General features: G+C 30.8%; 1 protein-coding gene across 1 annotated transcript in view; it reads left to right on the top strand.

Annotated features, from left to right (window-relative positions):
* Positions 1-24,439, top strand: part of LOC100211195 (glutamine-dependent NAD(+) synthetase) — a 56,276-nt gene that overhangs the window by 23,292 nt on the left and 8,545 nt on the right. Inside the window, exons 6-9 of the mRNA XM_065796498.1 lie at positions 4,037-4,291; positions 16,428-16,659; positions 16,737-16,938; positions 17,318-17,550. Of these exons, the coding sequence (XP_065652570.1) occupies positions 4,037-4,291; positions 16,428-16,659; positions 16,737-16,938; positions 17,318-17,550 (922 nt within the window). The remainder of the gene's footprint in view (positions 1-4,036; positions 4,292-16,427; positions 16,660-16,736; positions 16,939-17,317; positions 17,551-24,439) is intronic.

Genomic DNA, 24,439 nt, shown 5'->3' with positions numbered 1-24,439 from the left:
AGAACCTTTCTGACAGCTTTGCAAAACTTTCCTACTTTAGAACAAGAAAGGAAACATTTGTTAACTTTTTTTCCATTTTTCCAAAGTCCATTCATTTGTTTTCTGTAATGATGTTTTAGGTCTTTTATTACAGTCAGGTATTTTTGTATATAATCTAACAGAATGGAAACTAGTTAACTTCCTCCATGGTCATCAGAAAAGTTATAATAAATTTCCAAGTTATTTACACAAGTCGAGAAAAAAAGCAACACTGGATACAAAAAGAATGATCGTTTTACAACACTCACACAGCAGGCATGCCAAATACTGTGAACAAACCCACAGTCAGCAGAAGTTAAAATAGTTTTTCCACCACTCCATCTTAAACTTGGTTTCATAAAACGATTTTTTAAAGCACTGAAAACTGATATTTACTTAAAGTATTTAGTTAAAACATTACCAGGTCATTAAAAAATAAAAAAACTTTTTGCTGGGTCACAAATTTGACACTTTATAAATGATAAAGAATTTTTTAAAAGAATAGATAGATAGGAGAAAACCACATGATTGTTGTGGGTGTTGCGAGAACTCTCTTGAAAATAAAAAAGCTGAAAACTATTCAGATTTGTTTGATAGAATGTTAAAAGCTTTTTTCTTGAATGTTTAATAAGTATAAAACTTTGTTACATAAATAGAAATCTTTACTAGTTTCTTGAAGTCTTGGAGATGTGAGTGACAAATAAGGAGAGCAATTTCATCAAGATCTTAAGACAATTGAAGATTGTTACCAAAGAGATCAGAACAAACACATGATGGAAGACTACCTTTGTAGCATCAATCCAGATGAATAAAAAAATAGATAAAAGAAAGAGCGACAAACAAAAGTTTCTTTCCAAATAAATATTCTTTATTAAACAATTTGTCTGCAATCATTTTCAAAACTAAAGTTTACATTATTTTTTATAAATCAATAGAAAGTTTAATGGTATTACATTATTATAAAAAATTAATTATTATTAGGTATTAATTAATTTAAAAGTTTTAATTAAAAACATTAAAAAAAAGTTTGATGATATTAATATGTTTGTTTTTTACATTAAATTAGTTTAAATGATTTTAAATATTTATATCTCTTGATACTCAGGTCTTAATTTAGTTCATCATTATTATCATCATCGGTTCAGTATCCTTGTTTCCATGCTTGCACAATTTAGATATTAATTAATTTAAAAGTTTTAATTAAAAACATTAAAAAAAAGTTTGATGATATTAATATGTTTGTTTTTTACATTAAATTAGTTTAAATGATTTTAAATATTTATATCTTTTGATACTCAGGTCTTAATTTAGTTCATCATTATTATCATCATCGGTTCAGTATCCTTGTTTCCATGCTTGCACAATTTAGATTTTTTTGATATAATAAAAACCCATTTACCCTTAAAAATGAAAAATTATATATTCCGCTGTTTCCTACTTTTATTTTAAGTTTTTCAATTATTTGAATCATTTAAGCTATACCCTAACATTTATAAATGAATTTAAATCTGCTTTAGAAAAGTACCTTGAAAATTTAGTCAACCATCTAAGTTTTGAAAAATATAAAATTGTTTATTGCAAAAAATTTTTGCCTTGTCATAAAATATGTCAAATTAGAATTCATCAAGTTAAAGTAAGACCAAGGGTCAACATTAAAAGAAATTTTTTTTTGACCTGTGTAATAAAGAAGTTCATAGTGGATGCTAAAAATTAAAGAGCTCATATTGTTGGTGCTCATTAAGCTTTGTGTTCCTTTTGTGTTAAGAAAAAAAAGTGAAAATTATTTTTAAATTTAAAAGTTATTTAGTACTGCCTCAATCCATTCAAAGTTTATGTATCAAGAATTAAGTAAGACCGACGAGTTCTCGATTTATTAAGAATCGGTTCTCTTTCACTCTTGGTTATGTTTATTCAGGTAAACATTTGCAAGCTGTTTATTAATTTACTGCACCACAAAAGTAAATTAATCACCCATAATGATATTGTTCAGTAACGTTTTGCCATTTTAATTAAGTTTTAGCAAACTATACAGTTTTTTGGGAAGTGGAGTGACTAATTTTTTTATAATTTACTGTTAAACTAAGGAGTAATTACTCGTATATTGCTAGTGCAAAGTTCAAATATGCTGAGTAATAGGCCTACCCTATCCCAGGTTTAGTTACAGTAGTAAAGTTACACACTATACATTCCCTCAATTCAGCTGTGCTACTTGATCATATAATACCATCGATACTGCTTTAAATTACATCGATTACTGCTTTAAATTGCTTTATTCCATACTGTTGCTTTATTCCATACTGTACATATATAGTATATATTATTATCTCTTTTTCAGGTAAGTTTACTCAATTATGGCACTAACACGTTCACAGACTTGTTTACATTTAATTAGAGAACCATATAAAGAATTTGATGGACGCAATTTACCAACAGGCTGGGATGTGTTGAAAGTATATTTTCACCATTACAAAGTTCTGTTTCTCAGAAAAAAGCCATAAATGTAGTAATGCAAAAGGTCTGTGAAATCTGGTGCAAGGCATGACTACCAACTGCAGAAAACAGAAATGTTGTTTAAAAGCTTGAAAATATATTTGATCGCTACAGAAACAGCGACAAGGGACAAAAAACAGCATCTCAACCTGCCAAGGAATCAGAATATGAGAAATCAATAAATCAACTCTTTTGACTTAGAACACTGTGGTGCAGTGAGTTTAATGAGTATTGAGGAAGATAAACAGTTTTTGATTGATTAGCGGTCTTTCAGAAAATATGTAATAGGAGATGATGAAGAATTAACTAATCAAGAATAATGAAAAAAAAGGAATAAGAAATTAGAAGCACAGAGATAGTGAGAGAAAATGAAAAAAGAAATGGCTGAAAGCGGTATTGGATCCATTGATGATAAATTCTTGAGCTGTTCAGAAGATAAATCTGATGGCAATGGCAGTGACCTAGGCAGACCAGTCGTCATAAATGTATACAATCAGCTAAAGCTCATGTCAGCAGCCTTAGACCGTTCTAACGTAAGTGACAGAAAAGCAGCGTTCATCATTTCAGAAGCTTCAAAGACTTATGGTCAAGATGTAAATAAAATGGCAATATCATTCAGCAGTATTCATCAATCCGGAATGATGCATGGTTCTTTCAAATGGAACATGGGTCTTTCAAATGGATTTCACATCTTGCCAGACCAAAAGTCACACAAAGAGATGTTGTGGTTTGCATGCAGACATTATGCACTCGAGTTGATCTGTGGGGCTACATTCAAAGCTGTCTTTGGTCTAACAGCAGGTCCAAATGTTCCATTGTTTTGTTGATTTTAGGAGTCTCTGCCAGTCATTAACCAAGCATTGTATAAAGTCATTAACCAAGCATTGTATAAAGGGGCATCACATGCATGAATGCATGTGATGCCCCTTTAAATGACTTGGAGCTGGTCAAAGCCTGCCACGATTACTTTTCAGCTTCAGTCGTTATTTCCAAAGCATCAACATCCACTTGCAACAGATTTTAATACCTCTGCTACAAAGCAGGAAGAGCAAAAGCAATTCCTGCTTTGCTCTTCCTGCAATTCAAACTGTTGTGACTTTTGCCATTGGTGACTGTTGAAATTGGTGATGAATTAAACATCCGACTAATTTCAGTAATGTAATGTTTTTAAAGTTTGCTGACCTTCCTGGGATATAACTTATAGTTCAATAGGACGTCAATAAGGTGAAAACACCCACATTTTTGATATATTTTACTGTTTTGACAAAATAGAGGTGCATTAAGGCAGTACTAAATTATATTTATCGTTGAAATTATTTTTTACCTTATATCTATTCACCAAAAGGAACATGAAAAGCAAAGAGCATTAGTGAATTTTAAAATTTTATTTTTATGCATAACTGAGTAATCATGCATCATGATTGAGTTTATTATTGATAATATAATCTAATTATTTTTAGTATAGTATAATAATAATTATTGTTGATTATTATTAATAATTTTATTTAAAATTAAATTAATGATTTAGGTGTTGACAGTTCTGCAACTGCATGCATTGTTGCATCAATGTGTAGACTTGTTTGTGATGCTATAAAACAAGGGAGTTTACAGACAATATCTGATATTCAAGATATTGTAAAAGACTCAACGTATATACCAACTGATCCAAAAGAGTTATGTAATAGGATATTTGTGACTTGTTACATGGGTACAGAAAATTCATCAGCACAGACAAGAGAACGAGCAAAAGCTTTAGCAAATGATATTGGGAGTTATCATTTAGGTTTTTTCATTATTATTTTGTTGAAGTGTAAGATTTTTTACTATATATGATATAAATGTAGAAATTTGATCCCCTCCTCCCTGTTGAAGTATGTATGCTTTTGAAATACCGCCCCCACCACTCCTCCTTCCTTTTCATGAATTAAAAAAGTTTTAATTTAGAAAAAATTGTATAAATTAATAAATATTTTTTAAAAATATTTATATATACTAATTTATTTATTAATAAAAAATTCAGATTTTAAAAAAATTAGAGCTTGCGTACTTTTAAAATTGATCATACTTTATTGAACGGTTTTTGCTGATTCCTCCTCTTGCTAATCCCCTTTAGATACTTCATGGACAACCCCCAAAGTCTTTGGTTTTGGCACTAGATCACATTTTTAAAGACATTGGGTTTTACTTGTGTCTCTGTTTTTATGACTAGGCAACACATTTTATTATCTCCTAATGAGGGTACAACTCTAAAACTCAGTTTTATGGCTCTGAGGCTGGCTGGTAGTCAGGTTTTCTGAACTCTGAGGTAGCTTTCAGCTGTAATCAACAGCTGTAAAATATCAGAGTACTAACAGTGCCATGTTGTGCATGGATGATGTCCCTGTTCATACTTTTGATGTGCAATGTTGAGGTCACATTTGGAGCCCTTTGTTACAGTTTAGGGTTTATTAATAGTAATGAGGCAAAATTGCTTGGACTACTAAATAGTGTTCTGACTACTATCTGTGCTTTGAGTCAAGTTCTTTAACAAATTTAAAAATGACTAAAGTATCAAAAACTATAAAACACAAAAAACCATTGTCATCACCAAGTTCTCTAAATCTATCATTCGCTAATATTCGTGGTCTTCAAAGTAACTTTTTTTCTGTTGATTTTTATCTCTTGCAAAATTTGAGTTAACTTGTCTCATCTTATGATCTTAGTCTCGATGGTTATAAGACTTCAATAGTTACATGCATGGCCTGGGCATATATATTTGTTAGAATTCACCCATTTTTCAGGAAACTAGATTTAAATCTATAGACTATTCTTTTATGTGCTTTTAATTAGCACCACTTCACTCTATTGCTTTTCTCTTTGTTCTATATTGCTCTTCATCTCAAGACTGCACTCTTTTTGATGTTATTTCGGATCAAACTGACCAAGCCCTTTCTCTTTATCCTTCAGCCAATATTTTTGTTGCTGGTGACTTTTTCTTGTTTGTGAATACTCATCACACGAGTCACTTGACTCTAGTGACTCTGTAGACATTAAGGTCCACAATTTTTACCATTCTCAATCTCTAACACAAATAGTCAACTCACTTTCCAGACAATCCGAATCACTTCCAACTCTTTTTCCAGACAATCCAAATCATTTACCTTCTCTACTCGACTTAAGCCTTGTTTCCAATCCTAGTCAGTGCTCAGGTTTTTTACATTCACCTTTAGGTGCTTCTGATGTGCTTCTTACAAATCTTCTTGAATTCAAGCTGCAATGAAATCTTTTAATCCTTCTTGCCGATTCCAAGTCAAGCCTCACTCTTCTCCATGGTTTTCCTCTCATTGTGCTGCTGCAATTTCTAATCGTAACCATTACTTTCATATCTATCAGAAAAAAAACTCTACAGAAAACAGACGTCTGTTTATTATTGCTAGAAACCATTGTAAGAAAGGTTTTGTCTGCACCAAAGCCCACTATTCTCAGGTCACGAAGTCTCGTATTTCATCTCAAAAATAAGGCTCTCATGACTTCTGGAGAATCTTTAATATTATCAATAAAAAGGGCAAATCTATTATTCTACCTCTCTTGTATGGTTTAAATTAAAACTGGTTTATTTATTGGTTAAATTCTGAAAAAAGCTGAATCATTTGCTAAGAACTTTTCATCAAAATCCTCATTCCACTAGTCCCATTCTACCTGATATAGCCAACAGGCAGATTAATCCATTGCTTGACGTTCGTATCACTCCAGCTTCTGTATCTAGAGTGATTTCCTGCTTAGACTCTTCTATAGCTTGTGGTCTGGACCACATACCTGTTATAGTCTTACAGAAGTATTCTCCATAGTTGTCGTTTATACTTTAGAAACTATTTAAAAAATGCTTATAAGAGTTTTGTTTTCAAGCCTGCTGGAAAGCAGTATCTGTAATCCCTATTTTTAAAAATTCTGGAAAGTGATCTGACTCGTCGAACTACGGCCCCATTAGTCTTCTTACTATCATAAGCAAGGTTTTTGATTCTTTAATTAACAAACACTTAATCTCTCATCTTGAATTTAAAAACTTACTTTCTGATCATCAATATGGATTTGGATCTTCTTGTTCTACTGCTGATTTGTTAACGGTAGTAATTTAAAGGTTTTATTGTATATTAGATAAATGTACAATAAAACCTATAAGTTTTATTGTACATTTATCTAATACACACACACAGTTAATACCCAGTAAGTAGAGTTCTCAAATGTTTTATTTGGTCCCTAGAAATCGTTTAATCAATTACTATTAAAATTCTCTATTTAAAATATAACTCAAACTTTTCAAAATTTTTTGTATGGTAATTTTAATTTTTTTTAAAAAAAGAAGCTACTTCATTTTTTCAGCTACTCTCTTCTTTATTTTTTTGTTTTATTTAGATTTCAATAGAGTATTTTAGAATCTCAATAATGCTATGATAAAACTGGTTAAAAGTAAATCATGATAAAACCATTAAAGAAAGAGTTATTTGATCAAATGATTAATGATATGATTAGTAATTCTTCTATTTAGAAATTCATTAAATGATTAAACAATCATTTGATGAATTTCTAAATAGAAAAACGCTACCTTTTAAATCCATTTTTATTATTAAATAATAGAAAGTCATTGTGTTGCTTAACTTTTTTAAATGTTTTTTTTTTGACTGTACTGCATGAATACAATCTGTAACTTCTTTCATTGAAACATTAGTATAATTGTGTAAATTAAATGTGTATATACTTCATCATTGAATAAGAAAAAATCTTCTTAACTCGAACTTATTTATAAACTTTGGCATATATATATAATTCTGACATATATAAAATTCGCCGAATGGTCACACACGAGCAGTGAACGCCTGAGGGAAGAAATGAAGTACATTAGAATAAAGGAGAATTATTTTTCAAACAAAGCATATTTTGACAGTTGTCAAGACAAAAATAAAGATTAATAAAGGAATATTTAAAATATAAATATGACAGACAATGCACCTAAACAGTACTAACAATAATAATAAAAAATAAATTGTTATATAAATACTAAAATGATTTAAGATAAACAAAAAATATATCACCAAACAAAAAATAAATAAAACAAAAAATACATTAAAAAATAAAAAGTATGCATACAACAATGAAAGGCCTCAGAGTCATGTCTATTATTACTGGCGTTTCGATGAGGATACAAATAGCCAAAACCCAACCATACCCAAATTTGTGAAGCACTAATATTTTTTTGATGATATGAAAAGTGTTGATCTACTGCACAATATAAGTAAAAATAATTAAATAAATCACTTACCATACCAACGGTAGAAAAAACTACGCACAATGAATTAAAATTCAAATAAAAAAACGCCAGAAACAAAACTAAAACAACTAAAGTGTGCAAACAGCAAATATTAATCAATTTTCCCCTAAGACCATTTAAACCACATAGGTACTTCCAGCACAAATAAACCAAAAAACAATCAAATGGCAATATACCCTATTAAAAACCCTTTTAAAATAAAATAAAACATAGTAGAGTCTTCAAAATACTCTAACGCTGTCATTGATACTTCATTCGAATTTTGTTAACCAATCTAAAGTGTAAGAAAATGAAACAACCCGCGCAACTTAAAATCATAACTAAATATCAAGTAATATTTGAAAGCAGGAAAAAAACCTAAATATATCGCCTGCAAAAATGTAAAGATTTAAACTTGTAGTGAAGGATATAAGAAATTCTCCGAATAATAATAAAAGACGAAAATTGTGTCTGTGAAAATTAAAACAAAGCTGAGTAATGAATGTAAGATAATATAGCATAAAAGTTCCTTGATAATAGTAATAATATGAAAATCAGCGGATAAATCATATATTAAAAAATATTGTAATAAGATTAACTAAATACTAAAATAAGACCAGATAAATTTAAGCCAAATGAGTGGTTAAAAAATTATTTTGGGTGATAAAGCAATAATATTAGTCGTGATATAAAAGCGATGTACAAAGTGGGAAAAATATTGTTTAGAAGCAAAGTCTTCTCTATGGTCCAAATTAAAGGTAACTTTGAGACCATATCTAAATCGAAGTTTCCGAAAAAGTAAAGTTTTCTCTACGGTTCGAATTAAACGTAATTTTGAGTCCATAACAAAACAATAACAAAAAGACGTCCATCAACAAAACATGTCAAAAGCCGCTAGTCAAAAAGAATCGCCCTTATATAAATTTGTATGAATCCTAAAATGAAAACTCAATCACACATGATAACCACATATACATAACATACAAATCTGCATTTAACATTCCAACCACATACTCTATATTAAAAGAAAATATTACCTAAATAAGAATGAGTTCAAACAAAGATAGTTAATCTTATAAAAGAACAAAAAGCATGCAAACGGTGTAAAAAGGCTATATGTGCATAAGGGTGTATAGGTGTAATGTGTACATCCGTGCTGGTTATGTCATTCAGTAGAGTTTTGTGTTGTTAGTAACCAGCGTAAAAGATTTATCTCTTAACTACACTAAGCAAGCCCAGTCATACTCCAGAAAACCATGATGGATTAAACACCTATGCATGGATTTATAACTGACTTATGAGTAAAAAACTAACTCATGCGTCTTCCAGAGACAAAAAACTTTTTCGCGGTGACAGTTTTTGTGATTTGGAAAATAGTCGTGCTCGATGACCGTAACACTAACCCTTACGGGCTAGACCCAATATTATTTATGGTAATGGTAAAAATTGTGGACCAGCTTTTTCACACCAGAATTAGACAGTCCTGTGTTGCGTTGCACATAAACAAGGTTGGAAATAATTAAGAGAGATTTGGAAATTGGAAATAATTAAGAGAGATTTTACATTATTATGCATTACATAAACTTAAAATATGAAGCTAAAACTTTAAATATCTAATACAATGTTACCTGAAAGAACTGGAACAGGGTGGCCTCCTATTCCCTCAAGTCTTCTGAGACGAACTGTTCCATTGGGTGAAGTATCCTTGTTGGCAATGACTGATACTGCAACTCTTTCAGCTGCCACAGAGTCCTTTGGCATGATTCTGCTAAATTCTTTTGCAAGGTAGACTTTGATTCTACTAAATTCTTTTGCAAGGTAGATTTAGAACAACTTCTTTCAACTGAGTTCTGGTTTACTTTAGGTTTCTGTGTTGTCAAGACTGGATGTGGAAAATTGTGCTTTGCTTTACCAACTGAGCACATATATTCTATATATATATATATATATATATATATATATATATATATATATATATATATATATATATATATATATATATATATATATATTAGGGCTGTCCAAAAAAAATTTTCTTGGATTTGATTGCATAGTTGTTTATTTTGTGCCATTTGACATAGTAATTAACTGTGCAAAAAATCTTTCCAATCAGATAATGTTTAGGGGGTGCTCAATGACCATAAAGTTTTACGAAAAATGTGAAAAACATGGAAAAAGTAACAAAGTTCCACAAATTTCTAAAACCCGGTTAATTAGATTTTTCAGATTTGATCAGTTTTAATTATCTCTAAATATTAAATTCTGAATACAAATTACAATCCACATCCACTTTAGACTGGTTTATTAGCAGAGAAATTAATGAAATAAAATACTGCAATACGACTAAAGTTCTGCGGTTTTTGTTATATCAGAATTTTTCCAAAATAAAACACTAGGATTTTTGACTCTTTGTCATTGATTAAAATACGAATTATAAACAAAAAAACATATGAGCAATTAACATTTAATTATCGTAATGTTATAGTTCGTGCAATGTTAATGCTAGCGAGGACTATAACTCTTCAGAGTACACTTTCTGGCATCTGGCACTCGCTTTCTGTGATCCTCAACCACCTGAATTAACCTCTGCATTTCAGATTCATTCCTTGTAATCGATTCATTAAACATCGACATTAAAGCCACAGATCGTTCGGCAGCATCATTTACTACTTTCAATGAATATACTAAATTTTTTCCTTCTTGGTATTCTGGGGAATCATTCCAGGTAGCTGGATCGTTGTTGAACAGAAAATCAATATCAACCTTCATTGACCGCAACGCACTTGCTGAAACTGATGTCACCAGCATGTCCAGAGATTTCTTCTCTAGACTTTCAATGTTCTTTAATTTGATCAACCTTTCAGACCAGTTCTCACCGTGAAATTTCATGTTGGAAATCATTTTTCGCTTCTCTTCCGTTTGAAGTTTGTTTGAAAACAAAGCTAGTGGGACCAATTCTGGTGAAAGGTACCACAAATGGTTTTGAAAGTTCTTGACTGCTGCTTCGGAAATCGTTTTATTCACAACTGCAAACTGCTTAAGTTGCTGAAACAGAAACAAGTCATTAACTGGAGCATCGCTGGCATTTGTGCATGATATCCAAGATTTTACATAAACCAGACTAGCAAATAAGCAAAATTCACAGAGATTTTTTTCCTCTTTTGTGGTCAACTTGAACTCTTCACGAAATAAATAAATCTTAAAACAATAAATAACCTTGGCCATCCAGCGAGCCATGTGATAAGCACCAGGGATCTTGAAATGATAATTTTTCTCTTCTTGATCAGGCAGTTTTCCAAGTATTAACAGACAGAGATCCATGATTTCTTTGTAGTCATCCCTTGGCATTTTAACATGCAGGTTTTCTTTGAGGAATGCAATCACTTCATTTTGTAGTTCTTGCACCAGGGGTATTTTCATTCGAATGTCATCCAGAGGTTTAAAATTTCCTTGATTAACTTTGGGCCAATATTGCTGAAATCTCTGGAAAAGAGGTATGTTGGGACCAGATGATGGTCCAAATAGTGATCCAAACACTCCTGCTACTATGATCTCATGAACATGGTGTCTGCAAGCGAAATATAACAAATTTCTACCTATATGTTTCTCTAGAACTACACATGCACCATTTTTGGAGCCAGTGTTAGAGGCTGTAGTATCAAAACTCATTCCAATAACATCACCAATTATGTCCCAGAAATTAAGCAGATGAATAACTGCTTTTGCTTGGGCTTCTCCAGTTCCAGCTGATAGTTTTGCTATTCCAAGTATTTTGTCAACATTGTGACCTGTCACACCTACAGATAGCCGGTCAACATTTGCTTTAGGGGCTGCAGAATTTGTACGATCTATCATCAGTTTGCCATCCCAGTGGACGATTAATGGTGGTTTGTCCAAATCGCAGAATTCAGTTCGAACAGTGGCTTCAATATTTGATCGATGATAGGTTCGTTTTCTACGGACTGTAGAACGTGACAATGATCCATCATCGAGGTTCTGTCCACCAGCCCTTGCAATTGCTGCTGCTAGTATAGTAAATTTTGTGTCAGATAGATTAATTCTGTCTAATGTTGATGAAACATCAGGCGAGTCAAAAATTGTATCTAAGATACATTGTCGTTTTGGAGTACTTGCTAAACTTGATTCAGCTGACCCTGAAGAACTTGCTTTACTGACTTGTTGTCTGTAATAAACAGGGATTTCTATCTCAAAATCTCTATCAACCATTTTGTCATTATCAACAGCATCGTTATCGTTGTCATCACTATAACTTTCGTCATGTAAAGGTTCAATAACAGAAACTATTGCACTCGCACCAGATTGTCTTTGCTCTTCTTTTAGCTTTCGTTCTCTCTCTGCTTGTTTCCTTGCTTCATTTCTTTCTTCTAATTTTGAAAGTTCTTTGTCCTCTCCAAACATCACCATTTTTGTCTGACATCTCTGATCCAATAAAAATTCTTTATCTTCTTCAATTCTGATCATGGTTTCAGCATCCTTGTGGGCAATGTCAAAAAGTAGGCCAATGGTGTCTGTAAATGATTTCTCTCTCGATTTCTGAGAATCTGACAATCTGGATTTATTTTTTTTTATTAATTTAAATTCCTGGACTAAAGTTTTCAACTTTAAGACTACATTCGGATGAAATGCTGTCGGAATACGGGCTTTATTCCAAATAATAATCAGTTCATCAACAGTTGTTTTAAGACTTTCAGGCACTGACTTTTTGGTTGAATTAAGATGATAAAAAAATGTTTTTAAAACATCAGATGTTAAGGGAAGAACTTTATCTGGAAGATTTGGCTCTGGTTGTCCAATTAAAAAGATTTTGGTTTGAAGTCGTGTAGAGATAGCAACACGAGATGATGCTGCCATTTCAATGATAACTGAAATATTATGAGAAAATCAAAACTCAATACCATGTTATACAAACTTATCATTCAGTTGTTGGTTTATGCAGCTGCAGCAATATATTATAATAATTATTACTAAAGAAATTAAATAAATATTTTCAAATTAGAAATTATTATCTGCACTTAATAACAAACAATACACTACCAGACTACCATGCTAGTTTTCTGTAATAGGTTACTAAGGTTAGGTACTATCAAAATATTAATACATTTGTTGTCAAACTGAAATTCCAAATAAAAATAATATTTATACTTGTAAACCTTTTTATTCTGTTTGAACAAATTCTAAATTGAGTTAAATAATAGTATTAAAATTATGAATACAAATTTTAACAAAATGATATAAACACAGTTGTTTTAAACACTAGCAGACATTTTTTAGTCTGGTGCCCTGATGACAGTTAATCTGCTGCACTTTAATTAATCTATATAGCACGCAATCAGACAATATTTCAGTGGAAAAAATCTAACTAACCAGGTTCTAGAAATTTTTGAAACTTTGGAACTTTTTACACATTTTTGACGTTTTTCGTAAAACTTTATGGTCATTGAGCACCCCCTAAACATTATCTGATTGGAAAGATTTTTTCCACAGTCAATTACTATGTCAAATGGCACAAAATAAACAACTATGCATTCAAATCCGAGAAAAAAATTTTTTTCCTGTGTTCACATGAACAGCCCTAATATATATATATATATATATATATATATATATATATATATATATATATATATATATATATATATATATATATATATATATATATATATATATATTTAGAAATTAATTCTGATTTTTTATTCAGTAAATTTTCTTGATCTAAATGAGTAATAATTTTTCTTGTAAACATAGTATACATTTTTTGGAAATGTTGTTATAGGCAGGCGCAGTTTTTAGGATAGACCAGTTTAATTTAAAATTAATATTTTGCCAAATATATTTAGACAGCATAGTCTCTTTTGAGTATTTTTTATGTTTAAAAGATTGTTTGTGATTGGCATAACGTTTTTTCCATTTGCCCTCGGTTAAGCCAATATAATGTTTATCAGGGTTGTTTTGCAAGGAAACAATGCATTTGTAAATAATATTTTTTGATAAGCATTTGCCATTCATAGAGCAGTCAAGTTTTTGCTTGCAGTTACAATTTTCACTATTTTTTTCTTTGAGAAATTCATTTTTATTAATCAATGCAAAACTATGGCCTTTTATAATTCTTTCAATATTTTTTGTACAGCTATAGCTTACTTTAATAGTGTTTCTGTTAAAATTTTTGTGCAATTTATTAGAGGGAGGGAAATGTTTGTCAACTAATTTTAAAAACGCTTTTCCAATGTTTGTTGAAACTTTTTTGCTGTACGGAGGGTTGAACCAAATTATATTTCTATTTCTATTTCGCTTTTTTGCAATTTTTGTTTCAAATTTTAGCTCGAAATTTTTGAATACGCTTTTTTTAAAAGCGTCTTCATATACGCGTTTTGGATTAAGTCTATTGTTAATTGAAATGGGAATTTGTTTTAAGATTTGAGGGGGATGATTCAAATTTATATTAATATACGATAATTCATCATTAGGTTTTTTATAAGGCCTATAAGAATTTTCCGAGAGGTTAAATGTGACATCAAGAAAATTCACAATTTTTAAATTAATGTTTATCTCAATTTGGAAGCCAATGTTTTTGAAAATTTCTATAATATTTTTTCTAACTTTGTCAAGTTGAAAAAAGATTTTTTGAAAATTGTAACTGCAAGCAAAAACTCTTGCATGCTAGAACTTGTTTTTTCTGTATATAATTTTCTCCTCAGAAAATTATATACGGAAAAAACAAGCTGCTTAAAAACTAAAACTGCGCTGTTTATTAAATCTTGATCTAACTTAACTGCTATCTCAGAGAAGTGATTAACAACATCAAGTCCTGTGACTATATTGCTCTAAATTCTAGATAAAAATTGTTGAATTTCCAAAACTCAAGTGGAGTCTTCACCCATTGAGTTTCTGCCTTTCCATGTCTAAGTATGTCAAAAACTAGCCACGACTTGTTTGTTGTTAATGGAGTCAAACTAAAAAACTCATCTTTACTGAAGTTGAGTCTATTTTTGATCAAAATATGTCTGAAAATAGAGCTTGAAGCAGCTGGAGAGCCAAGAAGATTCCATTCTTCAAACCTTTTCATTTTCCTGTAACCTTTCATATCCTAATAGATAAAATTGATTAACATTTTGAATCACTTTAATCAAAAATAAGCGTTTTAACTTATTATTAAAATATTAAAAGATCATATACCTGTGTTGGTGGCTAGGAACCTAGCTTTTAGAAACCACTCTGTATAGAAAAGACAAATGAATAAAGCGATAGCAGTTATTTCTTCTTTGTGTTTGTCGATCAGGTTTCAAAATTCATTCCTAAACCATACATTTTTAAATAGTGTAAATCTTTTCCAATAAATCTTAAATGGCAAACTGGTCCCAAAAACCCGGTAAGTAAAATTTAATCCTGTTTCAGGAGCTATTCCACAAAAACAATTTAGGCGGCAGTACCCACTGTGCTGATGTGTGTTGTAAGGTTACATAGATGAAAATATTGCCAAATAAAGTCATTTTTCTGCAAAAAAATCAACAAACAAAACAATACTTGCCAATAAAATTAAGTTAAAAAAAAGTCCAAAATCAGGAAGCCCTGATGAACCTACTGATAGAGAAACAAATTGTTGAAGAAAAATCTAGATAAGTGTTTTTACTAATTTATTATTGCTCTGTTTTTTAAGAACATTGAGCACTCCATTTGTAGAATTCACTAACATAATTTATTAATATATATATATATATATATATATATATATATATATATATATATATATATATATATATATATATATATATATATATATATATATATATATATATATATATATATATATATATATATATATTTACATATGTACATATATGCACAAATGTTTATTTAAAAAAATAAATTTTAGATTCTTAACCTGAAGTAAGTTTGCCCAATAGGTTAATTCGATCCATGATCGAAATAGTTTTTTAATTCAATCCATGGTTGAATTAAATAAATTATCTTTACTTAGGGTTTTTATACATTTATTATTATCACATTTATTTTGAGCACCCCCTTAAGTAAGTTTGTAAAAAATGAGTTTAATGCAAAATGAGTAATATTGAAAACAAAGCCCAAAACCTGATTTTTGTGAACTCAAAAAAGGGGTTGCCTGAAATATATGTTTGCGTAAAGAGGGACACTATAACTCCTTGTCCTCCTATACATACATTCTTTTATGTTGGTAAACTAGAATCTTTAGTCAAAAATGAACTTTTGGGCTAAATATTCTAGTTTACCAACATAATTTGGACAACAATGAGATTATATGTGTTTTTTTTTAAGTTAATTTTAATTCAAAAAGATTTATTAACAAGTACTTCTTAATTTAAAAAAAAAACATTACCAAGGATAATTTTTTTAAATTAGTGTTTAGTACTTTAATATTGAACCCCCCATCCTCCTCCCCCTTCTCTTCCCTATGAGCATATGTACTTTATGGCAGCCCCTTACTATTTATCATGTAACTTGATATTTTTTATAATGTACTTAATTTATGTACATTTAACTGCGATAAAGTTACCATAATTTTGTTTACATTTTCTGCATAATAAATATACATAATAAGTAATATATATTTTTTAAATTGAAAATCTTTAAATTCTCATAGGTATTGTTATTGACACTGCTATTCAAGCCATCTTGTCAATTTTTAGTGCTGTTACAAAAAAGACACCTCGTTTTTCAGTGTTTGGTGGCTCTAACACTGAAAATTTAGCATTGCAAAATGTTCAAGCACGCGTTCGCATGGTTACAAGTTATTTGTTTGCTCAACTAACATTATGGTCAAGGGGGAAGCAAGGAGGGCTTTTGGTACTAGGCTCTGCTAATGTTGACGAGTGGTAGGTTTTATTTTGAATTTTTCTGAAAATATTTTTATTTAACATTATACTTTTGATTTGATTTTGTTTGATTTTAGTCTTCTTGGTTATATGACAAAGTATGATTGCTCATCTGCTGATATTAATCCTATTGGAGGAATTAGTAAAACAGACCTTAAAAAATTTGTGTTTTACTGTGTTGAAAAGTTTAATTTCACTTCACTAATTGGAATTCTTGGTGCACCACCTACTGCTGAATTGACTCCTCTTGACGAGGGTCGTTTACAACAAACAGATGAGGTACAAAAAGCAGATGGTTTTTTATATATATATATGTGTGTGTGTGTAGAAAACAGTAACAGTGAGACAAGAGCATTTTTTGTGTGAAAGAAGGTTGCTTGTTTCATCTGTTTTAACCTTTTAAATATGAAGTTTAAATATCAGTTTTATTTAAAATGCTTTATTTTTTCAGTTTAATTTACAGTTAATTTTTTACATTCAGTTACAATTGTTTATAGTTTTTTTGTTTTACATATTCAACAGTATATAATATAAACGCAGTATTTGACAAGCGACATGATGGGATTTGAACTCTTTAAAACAAACACATAACAGTTATTATGGTGTGATTGTATTGCTAATTATCAACTTACAGTTTTGGTATGAGGTTTATGTTTAGGGTGACATAGGATTGACCTATGAAGAAATATCAATACTTGGGCATCTCCGAAAACTTCAGCGCTGTGGACCTTATTCGATGTTTACTAAGCTTTTATCACAATGGAACGTTTCACCTTCAGCAATTGCTGATAAAGTGAAGCTGTTTTTTACAAAATATGCTATCAATAGACATAAAATGACAACTATCACTCCAAGTCTATATGCTGTAGGATATTCACCTGATGATAACAGGTTAGATTTTATTTTAAAATATCTTTTTTAGGAAGAACCAAGAAGCAGTTTAATATTATAGGTAATTTATAAATATATGTATATATATATAATTTATAAATATATGTATATATACACACACACAGTATAAATACAATAAATGTGAATATATATATATATATATATATATATATATATATATATATATATATATATATATATATATATATATATATATATAGACACACATACACACACAATATAAATACAATGAATGTGAATATATATATATATATATATATATATATATATATATATATATATATATATATATATATATAATTTATATATATACACACGCACACAATATAAATGCAATATATATATATATATATATATATATATATATATATATATATATATATATATATATATATATATATATATATATATATATTAGCGTGTGTCATTAAATTTTTTTTCAAAGTTGTCAAAGCGGCTATGGTCTAGAAAGTTGCTATAGGTGCTACTTATTGTAAAAAAGTCATTTAAAAACATAAAAAACACATTTCAAACAACAGGCGTGTTGTACTTGTGATTTTCCCACAAAGATTTACCCTTAAAAAGCTTACTGCTAAAAATATTAAAAATTTATCAAGCACTTACTATGATACAAAGGCCATATCCAGCGCCTGCGAGAAGAGGTGTTTCTTTTGGGTGTGTGTCAAAAGCATGTTAACCTACTAAAAAAATCTAAAAAAGAAACCATGCAACGTCTATTGCTACCTCTATCCATATCTGAGGCTTAAAATGAAAACAAATGTTAAAGTTCTAGATATTATTAGTTCAATGAAACATAATTTACGAAAAGTCTGATTTATAGCTAACACTAGGTAAGTCTGTTCTGGATGCAGCACTCTGTAAAACCATCCTATGTTGCAATTCATGTTTAAAAACGGTTGATCTTGCTGCAGAGATATCTTTAGTAGCACGCTCAACTGCCTGAGAGTGACAGGGTATACTAATAATGAATTCAAACTGACGGTGTTTTTCATTCTCAATAGCTGCTAGCAATGGTGGTGGTGTTGCAGTCCAGTCAATCATTTCAATGTCAGTCAAAACATTGGCATAAAGCTTGATGCTTGACTTACCAAAAACACGCACAAAAGAACTACACAAGTTACTTCTCAAATTATTTATTTTATCACAACAGAAATGTTGCACAGAATCATCATTATAATATACAACATAGAGGAGAATGTTTTCGGAGTGGGCAAAGTAGTTGTTGTTTTGCAATGCAGGTTCCAATGTTTTCCAATCTTCTGCTCCAAGCTCATGACACTGCTTCATCAACTAAAAAAAGTTCTTTGCACCATCAACACAAAAAGGATGACTCTTGATGTTGAGCTATGAAGGAGCTTAAACATTTATGATAAAGCATACAATTTTGTAGAGTGATAGGAACAGGCCTATTTTGACGTATACAATCTCAAAACTCTGTTTGCTTTTGTCAGCAATCTAGCAAGGCTTAAATTTCCTGGCATTGTGTTCGGTATAGATGTAATTTTGTCACTATCTGTATAACCTTGCTGCACTGCTAAGCATGCTCTAAAAAGATATTTCTGATCTGTACATAGATTGTTCTTAGCCTCATCATTTACCTCAACCACATGCAAAATCTATTATTTTATATAATAGCAGCTATTAAATATTTTTTGTTTTAGAATAAAATAGTATTTAAAAACTTGATTTGTTATATAATCTTTTGCAATTTTTTGTTAAACAGTTACCTTTTATGTTTTTTATGCCAACCTAGAATAAAGAATATTTATAATACTGTAAAAATTCCAAAATATATTGAATGCTGTCCTTTTCAATTTTTTAAGAATAAGCAATATTTTAAATGCACTTTTCTTCTGCGGACGGTGATAGATGATTTCAGTTTTTATAGTTTTGAGATCAGGAAAGTGTCAAAATTGCTTCCACCAAAGGCTTTTTCTGGAGCTTGCCAGGGTAATTTTTTTCTTCTGCCAATGGGTGTGGGACTATCAGAGAATTTAAATTTTAAGCTCAGTAAGTACCTTTTATTTAAAAAAAGATGAAATAATGATAGTTGATAGTTTCATAAATGATCCTTAAGCTATGGTTGAGTACAACAGCTTTAACTCAACAAGTTATCCAAGAGTGAAAAAAGTAGTTTTTCTTATTAAAGTATTATTATATATTATTATGTATTATATTAGAAAATGTGCACTATTTTCTAGTATTTATACTTTTCTCTTCCTTACCAGCTTTTGTTGTTGTCGTCAACCAGACAGGTTTGCAGCCACTTCCCATTCTCAGGGTGATCAATTGGCCTTTTGTATCTACTCCAGTGTAATTTGAAGATGTGATGCAAAGCCTCTAATGCCTGTATTTTCCTAGTGGTTCCCTTTGTTTTTCAATGAACTTTTTCACATGGAAAAATACTGCATGAACCTTTGGAATGATGCTTCCTCTTGTCAGAGACAAGTATGCAGTGTGAAATTCATCCATTCTTTCTACATATTCAGATTCCAATTGTTTCCAAAGCATCCAGAAACCACAGAATCAAATTTTTGCAGTGTGTCAATTATATCAAAGATATCAAATGTGCAATCTTGTTCTGTCATTCTCTGAAGAAGATCCACATTCTTCAGCATTTTCCTGCATTCATTGCCATCAAACTGCCCACCATGAAAAGGCTGTGGTTTGATATGTAGATCATTTAGCCAAGCTGAGACTTTTGGCCAAGATTCTCTTAGAATGTTGCAAAGATGGTTTACAACACCCAGAAGTGTCGTCCAAGACAAGTGTGCTGTCTGGTACATTTAGGAGTGGCAAGTTGACAACATTTTTGAATAGCTTAGCTTTCTTCAAATCCTGACCAAATGCATTGAAATCCTCAAAGCATCGTTTCAAAGAGCCAAATGTTCGAGGGGTGCCACATTGGGCTAAATTCTTGTGAGAGGCATCACACCATGTGCAAGGGTGAGAGCTGGCATGTGACTGAAGACCGCAAACAATGTTGGCTAACTTCAAATCTGTTGAGAGAAGTTACAGTAATATTCAAAAGATCCTCAATCTTCAACCTGTTGTTGAAGATTGAGGATCTTTTGAATATTACTGTAATTTTCAGGTACATCCTCAGCAATTGCAACTAGCAGCTGCTTCTTGACTCTACTGTCCCTGGCAGTTGGTGTGGCTAAAGTTTTTATGCTTGGTGGTGACCCTGCCTCCATGCTCTGCTCTGCTCTGCCTCTTGAATGCCCAAACTTACTTTCAAGAAACCACCACCACCATCAAGGCCAAGCTTTACAATGTGTGATGAATAGATTTGTCTTTTCAACAGAACATCATTGAAGAGATCTGCAAGATCTTTGGAATGCACAACAATTTGTTGGTGTTTCTGCAACTTATCATTACTGACCTCAATTTTTGTTTGGATAAAATGATCTTTGAGTTGATTTCTTGCATCACAAAATTTTTCATGGAAGTTAGGCTCCAAAATCTGACCCTTGAACATGTGATGGATGGTTGAAGCAAGCTACTTGTTTGTGTTTGACAGGCCTGTGTTGACTTGCACTTGTACAAGATCCTTAGTGTTCAAGATAGGACTATCACCAAAGAGTCTTTTTGCTCTTGATGAACCTGAAAGTTATCATTACATCACATTGTTGACTTGATTGTATTACATTCATAGTAATGCCATTATATTTTTTTAACTCTAGCAAAAAGAAACTGTCTCACTCATTTGACTTTACTAAAAGTCTATTTTATGTTTCGCTAATTGAAAGATACTAAAATTACCTTTAGTTAGTGGTAGGGGACGACCACCAGTCCACAGTCTGATTGTCCCATGTGGAGAGGATTCTTTGGCTGCAACAATAGCGGATGCAATTTGCTCAGAGGCTTTAGAATCCGTGATGGCTAGTTGTCTCATATTTTCTCGAAATGTGAATGTGTTACAGTTGTGTGAGGTGTCTCTTCCAATAATGGAGAGGCAGTCTGAGCATCTTCTTTGAGTTTAGCCTGTTTCCAATTTTTCTTGATCTTCAATTGGGTGCTTTTCAAAAACTTTCATTTGACCTATCTGGCAGATTAGGCAGTCACAGTTGTTGTCTCTTGTTAAAACTTTGACAGATGTGAAGTCAAAAAGAGGTGGTAAATTGACTTCTGCTCCATTCTTCTTCTTTCTTATGGTGATTCCGCAAGTATCACATATTCCAAGAGGCACTCTGTTGTCAGCAAAATTAAGACTTGATGAAAGTATGCTCAACACATCATCCATCATAAATTTTGTGAGAACTCTGAAAACATTACATAAAGCTTATCAGGTAATGTATGTCAAAAGATTTTATGCTAAATATTCAAATGAAGAAATAAATGTTTTATAAATAAATCAAAGTATTAAAGAAAAAGGAAAAAATAACAGACAGTTATTCTGCAGTCATTGTGTGATTTGGCTTAAATTTAAAAATGATAATTGCTGTTTCCTGGATTTGGTAAAAATTGTATAGATTCAAAATTAAAAGTTATTTTTTAATCTTGGTTAACTTACAGCGTGGAAGTTACAAACAATATTCAATTAATGATTGCAAAATTTTATACTGAATATCTAAAGTTAACGTAACAAAAGGGCAATGTAAATCATTAACAATTCCTCATTCTCAGATTTAGTAAAAATGAAATTATTTGCAGTTTAAGATTCTAATTAGTTTCTCTAACCAGATTATATGTTTTTAACTGTTTACAATTTGAAAATTTAAGGTTACTGCTGCTTTAAAAATGCCAAAAACTTTTAATGCTGTCATTTGCTGTTTTTTATAAAGCAAAAAATTAAAAATGAAATTTCTTCCACGGACGGTGATAGATGATTTTATTTTTTATAGTTTTGAGATCAGGAAAGTGTCAAAATTGCTCCCACCAAAGGATTTGTCTGGAGCTTGTCAGAGTAATTTTTTTCTTCTGCCAATGAGTGTGAGTCCCTTAAAGTTAGACGAATAGTACAACTATAGTACAATATATATAAATATATATATATATACATATATATATATATATATATATATATAGAGAGAGAGAGAGAGAGAGAGAGAGAGAGAGAGAAAATTACTTTAAAAATAGTTTGATAACTATTAACTCTCGTACTATGATAAACAAAAAAAAAAAATTGATTCCGCATATGGGTATTGGTAAAAAGAGAGTTTTATTGGACCATGGCATTTGTCCAATTCATAAAGAACTACTCATTGAATGGGACAAAAAAAATTATTGAATGGGACAAATCTAAAGAATTAATAAAAAAAGAGAGGTCCTAAGTAAGTTTCAAGGCAGTCAAGCAGTAAGCGTAGTTTCTACGATTAGGGAACCCGAAAAAGCTATAAATATGGCAGAATGTCTGCATATATTGACAAACCTAAAATAATTTTATTAAAAGATATATGTATATTAAAATTAAATTAAAAACACGAATAATTGTTTTTAGTAAAACAAAAAGCGTTGTTTAAATGCTTGGATATAATTCCCAGTAATGACACATTTCCAATAGGGAAATGAGTCATTGCCTACAGCATCCCTATGCTAAATTATAAATTAGAAATAAATAAACAACTTTATACCATATAAAGTATCTAGTTTACTTTCAAAAAACTCAATAACAAAGTATCTTATTAAATATTTAAAAAATTTATTTTATTTATGTTTAACCAAAGTACAAAAATCAACAATTATTGCTTGTTGCAAAGTACATGAAATAAAAACCAATAAGTCAAAGAAAGTGTAGAAGATATTATCAGTCAACTTAGTTCATAAGATATTATCAGTCAACTTAGTTAGCACATAGTTCGCATTCATAATAATGCTTCTTGCTGTTATTATTACAATTACCACATATCCACCATTGACAAGTAAAACACTGAATCCAAGCAGGCCCAAAGAAATTTTTCTAGTTGCATTTGCATATTTTGCAAGTATTTTGTTGTTGTTGGTTTACGGGTGCATTTTTTACAGATGACACAAAAAATCTGCATCAGAGTTTTCTGTTTCTTTCACTCTATTGAGGTCAATTTTTCTTTTTCGATTTTGTGTGTTAATTTTACCAGTTTCAAAAATTTTCCGCTTATCTACTGTCTTTTCTGGAGTTTTAGTTAATATAGTACTTTTACCCTGCTGTCTTCTGTTTTTAGAATCTTTTCTTGGGGGTGCTGTAGGGTACAGATAAATGGTTTCTGGACTAACTATTTTGATTGATGATTCTGAAGAATCAACTTGTTTATTTTTTTCATATGATTGTTGATTATCTGGTTGTTTATTTTCTGGTTGCTCGACAGGAAGAGGTCTGTCACTAACACTTGATGATATGAAATCACTTTCTCTAAATATTTGTCTATTAAGTGGATAGATCCCACATTTAGAAAATCCACTGGAAGCATTTTTTATTGTGAACGACATATATGCTCTGCATGCTAGCTGAGGTAAATTATATATGTTAATAATTCTCCCTGGATTGGAGGCCAACCATTCATTCTGAGCCAATCTAAAATAAGATTTAAAAGGACCAAACACCGAAACATCCAAAGGCTGCAATCTATGACTGCAGTGTGGTGGAAATGTTAATAAAATCAAAAAGTTTTCTTTTGCAAATGTTATTGTTTCAAATGAAATGTGGCTTTCGTGGTTGTCCATTGATAACAGCACTAGATGATCCACAGATGGCTTAGCATGGGAAACAAAGTGCTTCATTGCAACTAAAAAGTTCTCACTTGTCATCCAACCACTTTTGTTACACAGCCCTAAGCTTCCTGTTGGGGCTCCACTTATAATAAAATCCTTGAAGTTTACTCTCGGAAATATAAAGACAGGTGGAACTGTATTACCCATAGCATTCACA

This window comes from Hydra vulgaris, chromosome 04 (genome assembly GCF_038396675.1).
Source record: "Hydra vulgaris chromosome 04, alternate assembly HydraT2T_AEP".
Lineage (NCBI taxonomy): Eukaryota > Metazoa > Cnidaria > Hydrozoa > Anthoathecata > Hydridae > Hydra > Hydra vulgaris.
The sequence above is the reverse complement of the archived record's forward strand: the minus strand, read 5'-3'. Positions and strand labels throughout refer to the sequence as shown.